Genomic DNA, 17,939 nt, shown 5'->3' on the forward strand with positions numbered 1-17,939 from the left:
ATAAAAATTATTAAAGTAAATTTCATTATGATACTCTTCTTTATGATATTGATCTTCACTGCTTTTGGATATGAACCATTTTTTGAAGAAATTAATTGCCAAGAATTTAATAAAAATTGTAGAGAATGTGTACGATATGTTCAAAATTTTAAAGACAATATTCGAGGATGTCAATGGTGTGATATGCCAAATTACTTTGACTCATATTGTTTTAATCCAAACACTACTATTTGTAAAGGTAAAATACAAGAAATATGTCAATTAGATCCATTAATAATGTCAGTTGTTAGTGTATTATGTTTACTTCCATTATTAATAGTTATATTACTAATAGTCTTACCATCCCTTATTTCTTGTATTAAAAAGCGTCAAACAAAACAAGATTAACTTGTCTTTTTATATATTTTCTTCTAAAAGAAAAAACCTTTCTTATTTACTTTCTTTTAAAGTGTTATTCAATTATTACTTAAATGACTAATTTGGATGATTTGTTCTTTATACTTCATAATAACAAATGGATAAAAATAAGTCCCTTTTACCTTTACATTGATTTGCTTTTCATCATTGAGTTGAATTTGAACAATTTGATTGTCAGTATCAAAAGTAAACCAAATATCATCTTCTTCTTCAATAGAATGAAATGACATTTGTTGTTCATTTCTTTGAAATTCATTAGAAACAATATACCCACCTTTTATTGGAAGATATACTCCACTTCCTAAAACATCATTTTTATCAGTACAACATCCAATAATAATACAATATCCATATGGATATTCTCCAATAGATTCAACAGTAAAACATACTTTAGTAATTTCTTTGTCAATAATAAGAATTGACTTATTTTGGTCATTTTGTGTTTTTTGAATAGAAACACCATCATCTATCATTTCATATGTAAATTCTCCATCAATTAAAATATCACTTTCTTTAATAATAATTGGATGTTTAAATGAATTAATACTTTTCCAATTTAATCCAAAATATTGAAATAATTGTATAACTTGATTTCTTTCTTCTTCTTCAATTTCAGAAACTTCTTCACCTCTAAGATATTCAGTAACAAATCCAAATCCTTTTCCACTTAAATTGATAACATTAATTTCTTTACATTCTTTTAATAATTTCTCAGCATATTTCTTTGGAATTTTATATGAACAATCAATAAATTGAATTGTTACTATATCTTTAATAGAATATTTTTGGTTATTTAATTTAATATTTCTTTGTTGAAGACTTAAAAGGAGATGTTGGTTATAAAGTTCATAAGCTCTAAGTATTTCAATTTCTTCTTTAATTGATTGGTCAGATAATGTTTTTGATGTAGATAACATTTCTTTTATTTGGCTTGACACACTATCAATTTTATTTTCTATTTCTTTGTTCCATTCATCAAAGTGTCTTTTTTGTTCTTCTAATTGATTACCAATTATATTAGTAATCATTGTAGTTTGTTCAATTAAGTTCATAGTAAACAATAAATGGAACTTTAAGATTTAGAATAGAAAAAAATATAATAAATATAATAGAAATATAATAGAAATTTAATAAAAATTTAATAAATTATTATGAGGTTTAACGAAATAACACAATTTAATCATTTATTGGAAATTGAGTTATTATATCATCAGTTAATTTCATTTCATTACATGTTCTACAAATTCCTTTTTCACAATCATTTAAAAATGGTTGATAAGGTTTTAAACAATATCTACATTGAAAATTATTTGAACCTTCTTCAATTTTTTGAGCAGTTGAAATAATAGTATTTGGAGTTTGGTCAAATTCTATTTCTAAATCATCAACAAATTGTTGTGCTCTCATTTCTAAAGTTTCATTAAGAGAACGAGGTATTTTATCAGAATAATTCAAATACTCAAGTACTTCTTTTTCAGTAAAATCAACTGGTCTTGATACAATAAGGTCTTTATAATAATACTCGTATTTACCAATTGAAGGAACCATTTTTACATCACCTTCAATAACTGCAGCTAAAATTCTTCCAGCTTTTAATGTCATATTTGATCCATCCACCCAAACGTGTTTTCTTTTTTTATTTGATTTACTTTTAAAAATTATATATCTTTCATATAAATGATATGGAAGGTCTTTTATTTCATTTTGATCTATACAACAAATTTCACAATTATATAATGGTACTTTTCTTTGTTTATCTTCTTCAATAAACATGTTTAATAATTTAATTGTATATTCATATGTTAATGTATGATCATTTATTATATAAAACGTTATTTGGTCATTACGTTTTAATGCTCCATTTAAATAATATTTAAATTTCTTATAATGTAATATTTCAAAACATTCTCGACAAATATATCCAGTTCTAAATGGCTTTAATGAAATATCTTTACGATGACAATCTTTACATTCAATGTTTGTATTTTGTTGCATGGTATTTAATGGTTTTTGTTTTGAAAAAAAGGGTTTTTTATTCAAATAAAAATATTTTGTTTTTTCTTTATTTTGATTTTTTTGTTATAACAAAAAAAAACTTTTAATTTTTATTTCTATCTAATGAACAATAAAGAAACTAAAAAACAGGAATTACTCTTTGAAATGAAATATCAAAGTTACATGATTCTTTTTGATCAAAAATGGGATTCTTTAAAATATTCTCCTAGTCCAATTCAACCTGTTAAACCTTCTCCTTCAAAACATAAATTACAATAAACTTATTTTTTCCTTTAATCTCAATAATCCGTTTCAAAGTTTTTTCATTTAATTAAATCTACTGTAAATTTATCATATTTTAGTTTATCAATGATTAAAAAGAAATGTTGCTCTTTCTTTTCCTTTTTTTTTTAAAGAAAGAGAAAAAACTATGAAAGTAACTTCTTAGTTTTGTGTATTTTCTTATTAGTCTATGAACTCCAACGTATTATATCAGTTACCTCCAAAAAAAGTTTTAACTGGAGCTCCACCATTACCTAAACATCCTCAGAAAAACTTCCCTTCTTCTACAAAACACCTTCAACAACCTCCAAAAGAAAATAAATTAACCCAAAATGATAATAAAATAGAGGTTTTACATGAACTGCCAAAACAGCCTCTAAAAGCTCCACCATTACCTCCTTTACCAAAAGGAGCTAAACCAAAAGTTTCACCTAATCCTAATTCTCCACCTAAACCAAAAGAAACACTACCCCCTCAAAGTCAAAGACCTATAATACCAAAACTTGAAGTCCCAAACTCTCCAAAACAACACTTATCAAATCCTCAAAGGTCTAATACTTCACCAATCAAACCTACAGATATTCATAATGAGACTATTACACAGTATTCTACACAAAAACAAACACCAAGGTCACAATGTGATATTGAAAAACACCTTCAAAAACAAAGGGCTTCTGTTGGTTCAACCCAACCATTATATGCTTTATCCCCAAGACAACATATTTCTACCCCAGTCAAAGGTGTTCCTAAAGAGCCAACATTGACAAATAACTTTTTTAAGAAAACAACCCATATATCTCCTCGTCAGTTTAGTGGAGATTCTTTTATTGTGAATACTTCTTCATCTACTAACTGTACGTCAGATATAACAACACCAAATAATAGTTCTACTTCTCCAAAAGTAAATGATTTATCATGCCAAAGCCAAAAAGTGATTGAACCAATAACTACTCAAAACCTTGGAAATAACAAAGAAGAAACATCACAAGAAGATAAAGAAGAATTAAAACATTCAAGAAGAGGAATTGGTATTTTCTCAAAATTCTCTAAATCAAATGACTTATTAACTTCATCAACAAAAGACGAAAAGAAAAAAGAGAAAAAAGAAAAAAAAGTCAAAAGAAAAGGTGATGAGAATTGTGGGTATGAGATACAATCACCTCGTGTTGATATTGTTATTCAGCCAAATGATTTTTTAAAAAAGTATGAGACATATATAATTAATGATGATGCTGAATCAAAAATTCGATTTATTCCTAAAAATCGTATTGGAGAAAAAGTTAATGGAAGTGAATTACTAATGCATACTGCTGAATTAATATTTACAGAATTCATGTTTTGTGCTCGATTACAAATATTTAAAACATGGTTTGAAGATATTATTAAAAAAGAAATTCCTTTATTAAAACATCAAGAAGATTTATTATTTGGTCCATTGGATTCATTAGTAGATTCTATCAGTCGTATGTGTTTAGAATTAGAACCGTTATATTATGAATTACTTGACAATAATATAAATTTGGAAGATAAAATAGTTTTAGATATTATATTGAAATATTATGCTTTTGTTACTGGAGTCCAATCAGGTTCAGTTAATCTTTCAACTTCATTTCTTCCATTTGTTGCTCATTATACTTCATTAGCAACAAATATTGATGATTTTATTAAAGATAATAAACAACTTAATAAGTTAGTTACAATTCAAGTTAATTCATGTATTGATAAAAATATTAAACAATTTGCTGATTTATATTTTGCTCCAACACAGAGAATATGTAGATATGAATTATTACTTTCTAGTATATTAAAAGAAATTAAAGATAAAGAATGTAAAACAGCAAAATATTTAAATGAGACAATTATTTGTTATAAAGAAATGAATGTTAATATTAATGAGCTTATTTTTAAGTCTAAATATTTTTATTTAAAAAGATATGAGTATTTAGATCAAATATACAAATCAAACAAACCAATTATTATGGCAAATATTGTTAATACTCATTTTGATTCTCCAGAACATTTTGTTTCTTATTATCAAGGATATAAAGGAGCGATTATTGGAAACTATAAAATTGAATTATGTATTTTTTATAATGGAATATTAAGAAAAGATATAAAAACATCTTCATTTGAATTTTATCCAATTGAAACAATATACAATGAATTAACTGAGAAAGAAGAAGATAGTTTAACTGAAAATGATATTTATTTTTATGACGCTAAAAAGAAAAAGTCTCAAATTATCACAATGACTTCAATAGAACAACGAGACCAATTTAATTTTAATCTTCGTTTAACATATGACCATTTCATCAAATCACATAAGACAGAACTAACTAATGTTTTTTAAATCAAATTCTTTGTTTATTCTTTTGATTTTAAATTCTCTTTAATTATTGATTCATTTTAAAAATATATTAAATTTCAATTGAGTTTGGGCAATTTTCATTGATTTTCTAGTGGTTGAACTCAAAAAAATAGTATTGACACTTCAAACTATGGAGTTGTGTGAACTTATTCTTACTGACACTGAACGTGTTAAAAATGAGTTAATAAAAAATGGTCCAAGTCAGTTAGTTGGAACTATTTGGTTTGATAAAATGATACACATTTGTTGCGAAAAAGAGTTTGTGTCTTATTTTTTGTAGAATAATAAAAAGAATGAAGTAGCTTAAAAGAAACAAAGGTTTAATGAATTAGTTACAAAGATATATTGGAGTTATTATTTAATTTTGAACCAAAGAAAGTTTCTTGTCTTGACATTGATGGTAGAACTCCTTTAATGAATGCAATTCTTAATAAAAGTTTGAATGTTGCATTATTATTACTGACAAATGGAGATTGTTGTTTAGGAACTATTGACTCATATGGAAATACATTACTACATTATATATCATACTCACCATTTACTGATATGATATTATTATTATGTAAAAAATTGATTGAAGAATATCCAGTATTTATTGGTATGAAAAATTTAAAAGGAGAAACTCCTCTTCATATTTCAGTCAAGATGGGAAATATTGAGTTTGTTGATTTTCTTCTTTATAATGGTGCTAGAGTAGAAGATAAAACTTTTGATGGTAAAAGTGTCATGGAATATGCTTTTTTTGCTAAAAACAATTCAGGAAATATTATCCAAAAGTTACAGAATTATCAAGATGTAATAAGTCATACAGAAAATAAAGAACAAAAAGAAACTAAATTTGAAAGACATGATGTTGTTATACATGAAACAAAAACTTCATTATTTAATTTTACGTTGTTTAAAACCAAAGAACAAATGAGAAAAGAATATGAAAATGATTTTAAAATTTTACTTGACTCATTTCATCTAAATGAAAAAATGACATTTCCTCTTGACTCATTTAATAGAAAAAAAAAGTTTAGAATGATTTCTATTGATGGTGGAGGAAGTAAATGTACTTTACAAGCTCTAATATTTGCACGGTTAGTTAATAAATTTCCAACATTACTAGAAGAAGTTAATTTGTTTTGTGGTGTATCAGCATCAAGTTTCATTTGTGCTGACTTAGCCCTTGGGATAGAACCACAAGATGTTGCAAAGATTATGATAGAAATGACAAAACATATGTTTGAAAAGAAGTCACGAGGATATACAGAGTCATTATATTCAAATACATATATTATTGATGTTGCTAATATGACTTATGGAGAAAAGAAATTAACTGACCTTAAACGAAATATTCTAATAAATGCTTTTCAATTTGATTCGGGAGAAAATGACCCAAATAGATGTTGTAAAGCTTGTGTATTCAATAACTTTATTCCAGGACATGATTGTAAAATTGCTGATGCATGTCTAAGATCTTCTGCTGCTGTTGGTTATTATCCACCATATCAAGGATATGCTGATGGTGGAATTTTTGAAAATAATCCATGTGTTTGTGCTTTTCCATATGTATTTGGTGATAAAGGATTTAAGGCTGACATACAAAATACTGTTTGCCTTTCTATTTCATCAGGAAGACCACCAGTTAATTATATGGATAGAAATAAATATACAGATGCAGGAATGTTTCAATTATTACCTATTACAATGGATGGATTCTTTTGGAGTAGAAAGTCAATGGCAGATGATGTTGCAAAAGGTTTTTTAGGTGATCGTTATATGAGATTTGATCCAGTATTGCCAGGCAACCTTGACTTAGATTGTAGTGATCAAATTGATAAGATAATTGAAATTGGGAATACTATTGATATCACCTCAATAGAAGATTGGATTAAAAGATATTGGCTTTGAAACAATAATGAATTAATTAAATATTGGCTCATTCTGATTCTATCTTTGTTGGTAATGTTTCTTCTTGTTGAACCTCAGTTTTTAGTTCCCCTTCTGGTTCAAAACCTTCATCTAAAGTAGGAGGGGCATTATAGTATTGTTGATATTCAGTCACTAAATCAATAAGATCAGCTTCTGCTTCTTCAAATTCACTTTCTTCCATTCCTTCTTCTGTATACAAATAGATAAATGCTTTTTTTCTTAGCATAGAAACAAACTGTTTGTAAACTCTTTTAAACATATCAGATATAGCTGTTGAATTCGATATCAATGTACCTGACAAATCCAACCCTTTAGGTGGAACGTCACAGACAGCTAATTGCATATTATTTGGAATCCATGGAATGAATAAATCTGGATTTTTTTCTCTTACTCTAAATAATTGTTCTTCAACATCATGAGTTGAAACTTTCCCTCTTATAATACAAGAAGAAGTAAAGTATTTCCCAGATTGAGGGTCAAAGTCAACAAGTGTATTTTTCTTTTCAAATAATTGTTGAATAATTTCTTGTACATTTAAACTTTCGTATTTCATTGAAAGAGCATTTGATACTGGAGCAATGGATGATGAAAAAAAGTGAAGTCTTGGATATGGATTCATATTAACTGCAAGTTTCCTCAAGTCTTGGTTTAGTTGACCTGGAAATCTCAAAGAGCAAGTAATTCCAGACATTACAGAAGAGATTAATGTGTTAAGAGATTCATATGATGGTTTTGGTTCTTTCATAATATCTGAAGTAATTTTATATAATGCTTCATTATCAAAACAAAAGGTGATAGCAGATGATTCAAGTAATTTGTGAATACTTAATACACAATTATAAGGTTCTACAACAGTTTCACTAACGGTAGGTGATGGAACAACAGAATAAGTAGATATAATTTTGTCATAAAATTCTTCTTTTAATTTACTGAGTAATAATGTTCCAAGTCCTGACCCAGTTCCTCCTCCAAGTGAGTGAGTTACCTGAAACCCTTGAAGACATTCACATGCCTCAACTTCTTTTCTAACATTTTCCATCACCTTTTCACACAAACTACTTCCTTCACTATAATGACCTTTTCCCCAATTATTTCCTGCTCCTCCATTACCAAAGATGAAAGAGTCTGGTTTAAACAAATGACCCACTTTACCAACTTTCACTGCATCAAGAGTCCCTGGTTCTAAGTCAACGTTGACTGATCGTGGAACATATCTTTTTGTAGAACTCTCGTTGAAATAAACATTCAATCGTTGTTGTTGAAGTTTATTGCCTTGAAACACTCCATCTGATGACAATCCATGTTCTTGACTGATAAGGTCCCAAAACTTTTCTCCAACTTGATTCCCACATTGTCCGATTTGAAGGCTAATAATTTCACGCATAACGATTATATCTGTATTAGTCCAGAGATATTTAAAGTTGTGATTGTGACTTTCGTATTCATCTAATCACTTTCTCCATGACTTAGAATAAGAATTAAAAATAAATATAAAAACCAAAGAAAATAATGTCTATCAATTTTGTGTGTTGTCTTGGTTTTGTCACTCTCTTGTATATTTTTCTAGGAGATAATAATTCTGTAAAAGTTTTAAATAAATCATATTCAAATAATTTAATTCATTATTCAATTCTTTTTATCTAATTTTGGTTTTTGCTTAAATAATATATTTTTCATTTCATTCTATATTATGAAGAGAAGTTTGTATGAATTGGGTTTGAAATTATTTATTTTCTGTCATATCATTTCATTTACTTCTATTTCTTTTTTGAGTTGATGTTAATAGAGATATGACTCTTCCATTGTCTCTTGTTATATCCATGTTATATCTTTTCATCATTTATTTATTCTTCATTATATTCTTTTATTCTCAATATACTTCTTTTTGACTTTCAATTATTTCAACGATTATTTCTTTATTCCAACATCACACTTTGTCTACTGATATTATTTTCTTTAACTTTTTCTCTAAATATTTTGTATATTTGTTTCGATGTTTGCTTTTTTTTCTGTTTTATTCATTTTGTTTTTATGTTATTATTAATTATTCATTTTCTTTTATTCTTTGAGAATTATTCCTTTTATTTATTTCCGATTTCTCTCTCTTTATAATTGTAAATATCGTTGTGGTGTCCATTGATTGAATTCCGTCTATTTCATTTTATGGATTTTCTATAAATTAATGAATTTCTTGTTTGTCATTTTATTCTTCTTTAATTTTCTGATATTGTATTTTCTATCATTTCTTCATTTGATTTATTTCTTTATGATTGATTAAACAAGAAATAGCTAAAATGAAAGATGAAATAATTAAATGAATAGAAAAAAGATATAAAATACAAAATAAAAAAATCTCAAGAACAAAAATAAATAATAAATATTCGAAAGAGACTTAAAAGAGTAAAAAGGTAAAGAAAGAATAAATTAATAAAATAAGAAATGGAATGATGAAAAAAGTAGATAAAATAAGTAGATACAAAAAAAAAAAAACAATAATGAAGTAATTACATTAATCTTTATTATTCTGTTATACCATTATTTCTATCCATTCAAACTTTTAAAATTATTCATTCTTCTTTCTGTTTATTCACAATATCACATAAATATTCTCTCTATTCATTGTTTTATTTAATTATTTATTTTGTTATACTGAAATTTAAAAATCCATTTTGTATTTAATACTTTAATCTATTTGTTATTCTTATACTCTTTTATATTATATTATTTATCTTTCTTTTTCTTTTTTATTCTTTCTCTTATTCTTTTATACTTTTGTTATGTTGTTATATTCTTTTTATTTTTTTTTTCTTATTGATAATATATGTTACTTTAATTTATACAAAATAACATTATCAATCAAATACTAACCAATATAATATAAAACTTAAATTATTGATTAAGATATGATAAACAAATTAACTCAATCAATTACACATTAATTCTCATGGATTCATCATAAATTTGATTAGTACTGACATTTAAGTATTAATTAATATAATAGTATATCATTGAAGTTAACTAAAATATTATATAGTGTAAAGAGAGTGTTAATATCTTATTAAAACTAGTATAGTATGAAGATTGGTTTCATTTTATCAAATGAATGTTCTTCTTTTTCAAATATTTACCAGTACAACCATCAAAAAAATTATATAATGACTGTATAAAATGGTTATTATTTAATAATATTGTTTATTTTCAAATTTAATCAATCATTAACAGTAATATCAAAATCTTTTTTATTGTATTTTTATTAACTGATAAGAAAAATGAAACAAAATTAATAATAAATATATACTGACTTTGATTAATTTCTAAACCATACTTCTAGTAATATTGCTAATTGAAACTTCCGATACTGGTTCATCTTCAACATACCTTCTTCTTTGATGGTCATTTGTATTTGTTGCGGTTGTTCCTGATGTTGTTTGAGTAGTAGTGTCATCTTCTTCTATTAATCCAGCCATAGTAAATCGAATAGAAATATAATTAAAGTAATTAAAATCAATATAACCTTCATCCTCAACACTTTTTACACGGAGGTTAGGTGATGTACTTAGAACTTTTGCAAGATTCATAATATGTTTATAATCTTTAAATTGGACTGTAACTTTTGCAACATCCCCAATTCCATTTGGAGTTGGGAATTTGATTCCTTCAAATTTATCTGCTGTTGCTATCACATGAGAGTTTATTCTTTTTTCGTTTAATTTGGTTTTATTATAAGAATGAAATTCTACTTGATTTTCATTAATAAGAATACTTATAAATTCTGTATCTCTTGGAAAAGAACTAAATGCACTACAAAATACCAATGCAGATCCTTTAACCTGGGCATGGTTTTGATAAGTTGGCTCTCTGTCCATACTTTCTTCTTGCTCATCCAATTGAATAGTCCTTGATATGGATGTGTTTTGATTTATGACAATGTTGAATATCAACTTGGTTTGTTGTAATACCATTTCTACACTTTCAGCTTTATCAAACATTGTACACGCAGATAATACTCGTTTAGAATTAACAAAAATAATGTTATCTTCAGATGGTCCATTAAATTCCTTAAATGAAACAGGTTTAAAAAGGTATTCAAGAAAAGCAGTTGACTTCAAAGTTGTTGCTTTCATTTCGAAGGTGTTCGTTCTCCAAATCCAACGAAGGTCTGGACTTATTTTTGAAATTGTTTTAACTAATTGAACAAAAGCATCTTGAATTTCTTTACATAAAAGGCAACGGATGGTGTGTGTTTCTTCCTCCATTTAATACGAAATGAATTATTGAGTTTTTTGTTGAAAATACTCTAAATCAAATTTAAATTTTGAGAGAATTTTTTCTATTGTCTTACAACAATTAAAGAAGTATGTTGTTTCATCTTGTTTGTCTATGCAAACAATCTGAAGATGACATGAATGATCAGATTTTAGAGTGAAATGATAATATTATCTTCTGATAGCAATAATAAATTATTTAAATAAAAAAAATAATTATTCTAATAAGAGAAAATATGATTCGATAAATCATACTAAAATGTATTTTTAAAACATTCACAAAAATAAAACGTTTCAAATATTTTCCAATAATAGAATGATGAAAGAAGATAAGAAAAATGGAAGAAATACCTTTGTTTGAACTTTCAAAACATTTCAATGAGTGTTAGTGAAGATACCTCTTATTCGTTTACTGAAAAACTTGAATTTGATGAAATGTTATTTTCTAATAACCATGTCTTATTAGAGGCACTCTCACAAACTGTTTGTTTATACATTTAATTTCTGAGACTCAATTTTAGAATAAATAATAAATAAATGAAGACTAATGTATTAAGCTAATTTATCGTAACGTAAGTAAATCTGGGAGTAATGCTAGTTTAATATTACAGTATTATTATGCACATGGAAAGGTTTTAGAATTATTATTATGGATGTTTGAAAAAGAGTTAACAGAAAACCGTTTGTGACTTATTGAAATTATAAAGAAATAGTATTTATTTTTCTTTTAGCACCTGAAACCAAATATTTTCCATTACAAAGTAGATTATCATTATTTATCACTTTTTACAACGAATATAGTAAATTATTTCTTATAGATTATTTAAAACATGTATTAACTCCAGTGTTAGATTTAATTGTTAATAGTACACTCAATATTTCTGTATTTCAAGGAACAAATAATGAAACAAATGAAGATGAAACCAAACAAACAACAGACAATTTTAAACATTCGTTAGACTTATTAATTCAAATTATTGATTTATTAAATAAAAATATATTAAAAGAGATTGAATATTTACCTCCTCATTTCAACATATTAATGCAAAAAATAATAAATAGACTAATACCTTATAATAATGTAACAAATGGGTTTATGTCTATTCTTCTTTTTCAAATTACTATTGCACCTATATTAGATAACCCTTCTATCATTTGTTATTCTATTGAAAAAAATATCTATTTGTCAAATATTCATAAATTCTCTTTTGTAAAAGAAACGATTAATGGTATTCATCAACTTACAAAAGAAAATACTTTTGCTTATATTTATGCTATTAAACAACGATTAAATGATCCAACTTCAGAACTAATTAAACAATTAATTAATGAAAATCTTTATGAAGAACAACCACAAACACTTTCTAAACAAAATTCTCTTCATAAAGAATTAATAAAAATGATTAAAGAAAATATACAATTAGTTATTGATTCATTACCACCAAGAGTATCTGATAAATTATTGAATATTATTAATGTTGAACATTATGTATTAGATGATTATCATATTTTCCATTCTGTTATTGAAAGTATCAATAAATATTGCTTATATTATAATAGACAAATGGAACATAACATTAAAGCAAGTATTGAACAACGTAGATTATTACAACAAATTCAAAATGAGTATCAAAGTTATGAATGTCAATTACAAAATAAAAGAACTAAAAACCAACAATTATTAAATACATTAAATTCTATTCTTCAAAAAAAAGGATTACCAACAGTTACAAGAGTTCTTCCAGAATTAAAAATTAATGAAAAACCAAAAAAAGAAGTTGAATGTTTATTACCATCTGTAAAAGAAGAAGTTCCTAAAAAACGAGGGAGGACAAGAAAAGCTTCATTATATGAAATAGTAATGGGTAGAAAAGGAAAAAAAGAAAGAAAAGACAATTAAATTTCACCCAATATTAATATTTGTTTGACTTGAATTTGTTTTTTCAATTTTTTTTATTTTTTTTTTTTTTAATTCTAAAACAAAAAAATAAAAAATAAAAAGAACTTCTTTATAAAAAAATATGTCTTTATCCACAGAGACTCTTAGTAAAATTAAGAAATATATTGTTATTATTTTTGCAGTAATAATTGGAAGTGTATTTTTATTATCTTTACTTCCTGACTCACCTATTCCAAAAGTATTAATGTCAATATTTAAAATAATTCAAAATTTAGATATTGTTACTTCAAGTATTATTATAACAATATTACATATTATTGCTGTTCCTTTTATGATTCCTACAACACCAATTACTATTGTTGCTGGAATTATGTTTGGAAGTGTATTAGGTACAATAATAAGTACTATAGGATGTACAATTGGTGCAATTATTGTTTTCTTTATAACTCGTTTTGTTGTATTAGAAACAATAAATGAATACATCAATAAAAATGAAAATTTAAAATTAATGCAACTTATTGTAAAAGAAAATGGTTTAATCTTTATTACTCTTCTTCGTGTTTCACCAGTATTTCCATTTCCTATTATTAATTATATTCTTCCACCAGTTGTTGATTTTATACCATATGCCATTGGTACTTTGATTGGATTAATTCCATGTAATTTTGTTGTTGTTTATTTCTCTGCTTCAATGACAAATATTACTGAAGTGTTTTCTTCAAGTTTTGTTATTATATTTTTTTTTAAACTGAAATGAAAATTTTAACGTAAATAGATGGAATGTCAGGAGGAGCTTTAACAATGATGATTATTACAACAGTTATATCAATAAGTTTAATTATTGGAATAACTTATTACGTAAAATCAAAAATAAATGAACTTAAGAAAAATCAAAATAAATCTTCTTCTTCAGATGAGTGTCTCATACCTAAAGAAGAAGAAAAAGAAATTGAAGAAGAAGAGTTTTAAAATAAAAATAAATTTAATATAAAATAATTATTAAGTCTTCTTTTCTTCTTTTATTATATAAAGAAAGTTAAATAAATACATTCATTTTCTACTAAATCAAACGCATCAATTAATTTAACTTAATCAAGTTTTTGGAATCCAATTTCAACAGCCTTTTCTCTGAAACATCTTCTGCATAAATCAAGTCCATATTTTCTAATAAGACCTTTACGGGCTCCACATTTTCTACAAGTTCTTGAACCATTTCCATAGTTTCTTGGATGAGCGTTGTAAATAGAGTAGCTTCCCATGTTTTTTTGCTTGGAAAACAAAATATCAAGTTCCTATCTCAAATAAGAAAACCCTGTTTAGAATAATATTGAAACATAAATTATTTGTTTTTCCTTTTTTTATTTTGTGTTATTAATTAAAAATAAAAAATATAATATTTTTTATTATAAAATAATTAAAAATAAAAATAAAGAAGAGAAAATACACCCATTATTATGAATTACTTTATTTCTTTTGGGTCTTCTTGTCAGCCTTCTTGACTGTCTTAGTAGCCTTCTTCTTATCTTCTTTAACACTTTGTTTCTTTTCAAGATTGGTCTTAGCAGCAGCTAATTTGATCAAATTATGTTCGTTGATCAAGAAAGCTCTGAGGATTTTCTTTTGAACACATTTATGGCATTTAACTCCTCCATATGCACGAGTGACAGTTCTCTTGCTCTTTCCTAACCATCCATATTGATGTGGTCTAATGTGTCTAATACCAGCAAGGACACATCCACAATCACCACATCTAACTCCATTAGAGATTTTTTGTCTGTGTTGAACGGTCATATTTCCTCCAGCAGTTTTAACAATTCTAATTCCATTAGATTTGGTGTTGTATGAATGTTTTCTTACATAAGTTACTCTGACAGCCATTGGTTGTTGTGTGCAAAAAAAATAGTTCTAGGGTTTTTCTAATTTTTCTTTCATATTTAGTTTCTTTTTATTATATCTTTTTATTTATTTTTATCTTTATGTTATTCATAACATTCTTTTAAAACATAATTCAATTCATAATTTATGGAAAATTGTATTAAAATCATATTTATCATTATAAATTTAAGTATATTCATTCTTTGATTAAATTAAAGAAATTTTTATTTTATTAATTTAACATGAATATTATAAATTATTGATAGATTTTGAATAAAATACTGATAATGCTTCTAATTAATAAAAAATATTATTCTATAATAGTACTATGAATTATGTATTTAATAAAGTATAATTATTTTTCTATTCAACTTAAAGTATTACTTAATAAAATTTAAACAGAAATATATATGTTGAAGAAACTGAAATAATCATTTTTTTATATGAAGAAAGTTTAATTATAAAAACAGTTTAATAATTAAGGTTTTTTTAATGAATAAATTAAAATAACTAATATACAATTGTATTATTTTATATTGAAATATAGTAATAAATGGTTTATACTATTAGAATTTTCAATATTAATAAAGAAAAAAAAATACGTTTTAATTATAATAACAAATCATATAAAATAATTTGTTGTAATTGTTGGTAAATTATATTTTCTTTATTAAAATGTTAAAATTTTGTTTTTGATTATTTATTTAAGTTATATTAAGCTTTAATTTAAAACTTATAAAACGTTAAACCAAAATGTTTAAATAATTTTTTTTATCATTAAGAGTATTTTGAAGTATTTATAAACAAAAGATTGAAATGAATAAAAATTTATCAATATTACATCTTTTCAATAAAGGGTTAAAATTTTCACTTCTTGTCTTTTGTTAATTTCTACTTATCATATCAAATCAATATTTGTGTTTTTCTCTTTTATAATAAAATTTACTGAAATAATTATAATGTTAGTTTGTTTTTACTAGTGAAGGAAAGGAATGAGTAATTGAAAGGGGAATGTTATGTTTGAAAATAAACAGAATAAAATTAATTAAGGAAAATCAAAAAAAAAGATTGTTATAATGAACAATATTTTAACTTGTATTGATTTTTTATTTTCAAAAATGTAAGTTAGAAAGACAAATGTTTAAATATTAACTCAAACTTACTGATATAAAACATTAAAATTTTTTATTGAATAAAACAATTTGTTTTTTAATCATGTTTTTAAGAATTGTATTTTATTTTATTTATTATGAAATAAACAAATAATAATTGTAAAATGAAGAATAATACAATTTGATGTTTCTAACACATTTAATAAATTCTGAAGTTTTTTAAGTTAGAGAGAAGCAATAACAACATGTTATATTCAAAAAAAAAAAATAAATCAAAACACAAAAGAAAATAAAGAAGATTAAATGAAATTACATAAATTATTATTTATTGTTTTTTATTAAGGTAATATTAATATACAAAACATTCGAGAAGGTCATGAAAATACTTTTTTTTATTATAAAACTAACAAAATTTATAATTAGATGAACTATAAATGTAAGAACTAAGAACTAGTAAGAACATTAATTAGTTAGCCATGGATGATACTTATGATACTATTGTACTTGGAACTGGACTAAAAGAATGTATTCTTTCAGGACTTCTTTCTGTTGATGGAAAAAAAGTCTTCCATCTTGATAAGAATGACTATTATGGAGGAGCTTCTGCTTCATTAAATCTTAAACAATTATTTGATACATTTGCTAATGGAAAACCTGCTCCTGAATCACTTGGTAGACCAAGAGATTATAATATTGATATTATTCCAAAGTTTATTATGAGTTCAGGAGAAATGGTTAATCTTCTTCTTCATTGTAATGTACATAATTATTTACAATTCAGAGCTATTCATGGTTCATATGTCTTTACTAAAGGAAAGGTTTATAAAATTCCAGCTACAGTTGCTGAAACTGTTTCTACTCCATTATTAGGATTCTTTGAAAAGAATAGATTTAAGAATTTCTTAACTTATCTTCAAAATTACGATGAAAACAAACCAGAAACACATAAAGGAAGAAATCTCAAAACTATGACTATGGCACAATTATTTAAGGATTTCAGTCTTGATGATGCTACAATTGAATTTGTTGGTCATACTATTGCACTTTATAGAGAAGATAGTTATCTTACAAGACCAGCTATTGAAACAGTTAAGAAGATAGTATTATACTTTGAATCACTTTCAAGATTCCAAAAATCACCATACATTTATCCAGAATATGGACTTGGAGAACTTCCTCAAGCATTTGCACGTATGTCTGCTCTTTATGGAGGAACTTATATGTTAAGAGCTAAGATTCAAGAAATTGTTTTTGAAAATGGAAGAGTTGCAGGAGTTAAATTTGAAAGTGGAGAAGTTGCTAAATGTTCTAATATCATTGCAGATCCATCTTATTTCCCAGATAAAGTTAAGAAAGTTGGACAAGTTATTCGTGCTATTTGTATTTTAAATCATCCAGTTGCTAATACTGATAATGCTGAATCATGTCAAATTATAATGCCACAAAAACAAGTTGGAAGAAAATCTGATATTTATATTTCAGTCTTATCAGGTAATAATCAAGTTTGTCCTAAAGGAAAGTATATTGCTATTGTTGGTACTACAGTTGAAACAAGTAATCCAGAAAAAGAAGTTGAAGTAGGATTAAAATTATTACAACCTATTGAACAACAATTTATTTCTATTACCGATTCATTTGAACCAATTAATGATCCAAAACAAGATGGAGTTTATATTACTAAATCATACGATGCTACATCTCATTTTGAAACTACAGTCGAAGATTGTCTTGAGATGTATACCACAATCACAGGAAAGAAACTTGAAATGAAAGGTCCAAATGAAACATCACAATAAATGATTTTCATT

General features: G+C 25.1%; 11 protein-coding genes across 11 annotated transcripts, besides 1 other annotated feature; 6 read left to right on the forward strand and 5 right to left on the reverse strand.

Moving 5' to 3' along the window:
- Nucleotides 1-42: 42 nt before the first annotated feature.
- On the forward strand, nt 43-387 carry EHI_166960 (uncharacterized protein; the record flags this gene model as incomplete). The annotated part of the gene is made up of 1 exon (XM_001913539.1): nt 43-387. The coding sequence occupies one exon, from the start codon at nt 43-45 to the stop codon at nt 385-387; it is 345 nt and encodes a 114-aa protein (XP_001913574.1).
- Nucleotides 388-455: 68 nt separating this feature from the next.
- Nucleotides 456-1,469, reverse strand: EHI_166970 (uncharacterized protein; the record flags this gene model as incomplete). Its single annotated transcript, XM_649701.1, has 1 exon — nt 456-1,469. The coding sequence occupies one exon, from the start codon at nt 1,467-1,469 to the stop codon at nt 456-458; it is 1,014 nt and encodes a 337-aa protein (XP_654793.1).
- Nucleotides 1,470-1,593: 124 nt separating this feature from the next.
- EHI_166980 (uncharacterized protein) lies at nt 1,594-2,412 on the reverse strand (the record flags this gene model as incomplete). Its single annotated transcript, XM_649700.1, has 1 exon — nt 1,594-2,412. One exon carries the CDS (start codon nt 2,410-2,412, stop codon nt 1,594-1,596), a length of 819 nt encoding a protein of 272 aa, XP_654792.1.
- A 472-nt stretch (nt 2,413-2,884) lies between these two features.
- On the forward strand, nt 2,885-5,044 carry EHI_166990 (uncharacterized protein; the record flags this gene model as incomplete). The annotated part of the gene is made up of 1 exon (XM_649699.1): nt 2,885-5,044. One exon carries the CDS (start codon nt 2,885-2,887, stop codon nt 5,042-5,044), a length of 2,160 nt encoding a protein of 719 aa, XP_654791.1.
- A 148-nt stretch (nt 5,045-5,192) lies between these two features.
- EHI_167000 (phospholipase, patatin family protein) lies at nt 5,193-6,958 on the forward strand (the record flags this gene model as incomplete). Its single annotated transcript, XM_649698.1, has 2 exons — nt 5,193-5,320; nt 5,395-6,958. 2 exons carry the CDS (start codon nt 5,193-5,195, stop codon nt 6,956-6,958), a joined length of 1,692 nt encoding a protein of 563 aa, XP_654790.1.
- Nucleotides 6,959-6,986: 28 nt separating this feature from the next.
- On the reverse strand, nt 6,987-8,363 carry EHI_167010 (beta-tubulin, putative; the record flags this gene model as incomplete). Its single annotated transcript, XM_649697.1, has 1 exon — nt 6,987-8,363. One exon carries the CDS (start codon nt 8,361-8,363, stop codon nt 6,987-6,989), a length of 1,377 nt encoding a protein of 458 aa, XP_654789.1.
- A 1,930-nt stretch (nt 8,364-10,293) lies between these two features.
- Nucleotides 10,294-11,235, reverse strand: EHI_167020 (uncharacterized protein; the record flags this gene model as incomplete). Its single annotated transcript, XM_649696.1, has 1 exon — nt 10,294-11,235. One exon carries the CDS (start codon nt 11,233-11,235, stop codon nt 10,294-10,296), a length of 942 nt encoding a protein of 313 aa, XP_654788.1.
- Nucleotides 11,236-11,622: 387 nt separating this feature from the next.
- On the forward strand, nt 11,623-13,144 carry EHI_167030 (uncharacterized protein; the record flags this gene model as incomplete). Its single annotated transcript, XM_649695.1, has 3 exons — nt 11,623-11,727; nt 11,802-11,925; nt 11,976-13,144. The coding sequence occupies 3 exons, from the start codon at nt 11,623-11,625 to the stop codon at nt 13,142-13,144; spliced, it is 1,398 nt and encodes a 465-aa protein (XP_654787.1).
- Nucleotides 13,145-13,265: 121 nt separating this feature from the next.
- On the forward strand, nt 13,266-14,113 carry EHI_167040 (uncharacterized protein; the record flags this gene model as incomplete). The annotated part of the gene is made up of 2 exons (XM_649694.1): nt 13,266-13,866; nt 13,920-14,113. 2 exons carry the CDS (start codon nt 13,266-13,268, stop codon nt 14,111-14,113), a joined length of 795 nt encoding a protein of 264 aa, XP_654786.1.
- A 473-nt stretch (nt 14,114-14,586) lies between these two features.
- EHI_167050 (60S ribosomal protein L34, putative) lies at nt 14,587-15,022 on the reverse strand (the record flags this gene model as incomplete). Its single annotated transcript, XM_649692.2, has 1 exon — nt 14,587-15,022. The coding sequence occupies one exon, from the start codon at nt 15,020-15,022 to the stop codon at nt 14,609-14,611; it is 414 nt and encodes a 137-aa protein (XP_654784.1). The 3' UTR covers nt 14,587-14,608.
- Nucleotides 15,023-15,429: 407 nt separating this feature from the next.
- Nucleotides 15,430-15,510: a repeat region.
- Nucleotides 15,511-16,607: 1,097 nt separating this feature from the next.
- Nucleotides 16,608-17,927, forward strand: EHI_167060 (rab GDP dissociation inhibitor alpha, putative; the record flags this gene model as incomplete). Its single annotated transcript, XM_001913540.1, has 1 exon — nt 16,608-17,927. The coding sequence occupies one exon, from the start codon at nt 16,608-16,610 to the stop codon at nt 17,925-17,927; it is 1,320 nt and encodes a 439-aa protein (XP_001913575.1).
- Between the last annotated feature and the right edge of the window lie 12 nt (nt 17,928-17,939).

The sequence above is a fragment of the Entamoeba histolytica genome, genomic scaffold, assembly GCF_000208925.1.
Source record: "Entamoeba histolytica HM-1:IMSS scf_1104750518823 genomic scaffold, whole genome shotgun sequence".
Lineage (NCBI taxonomy): Eukaryota > Evosea > Mastigamoebida > Endamoebidae > Entamoeba > Entamoeba histolytica.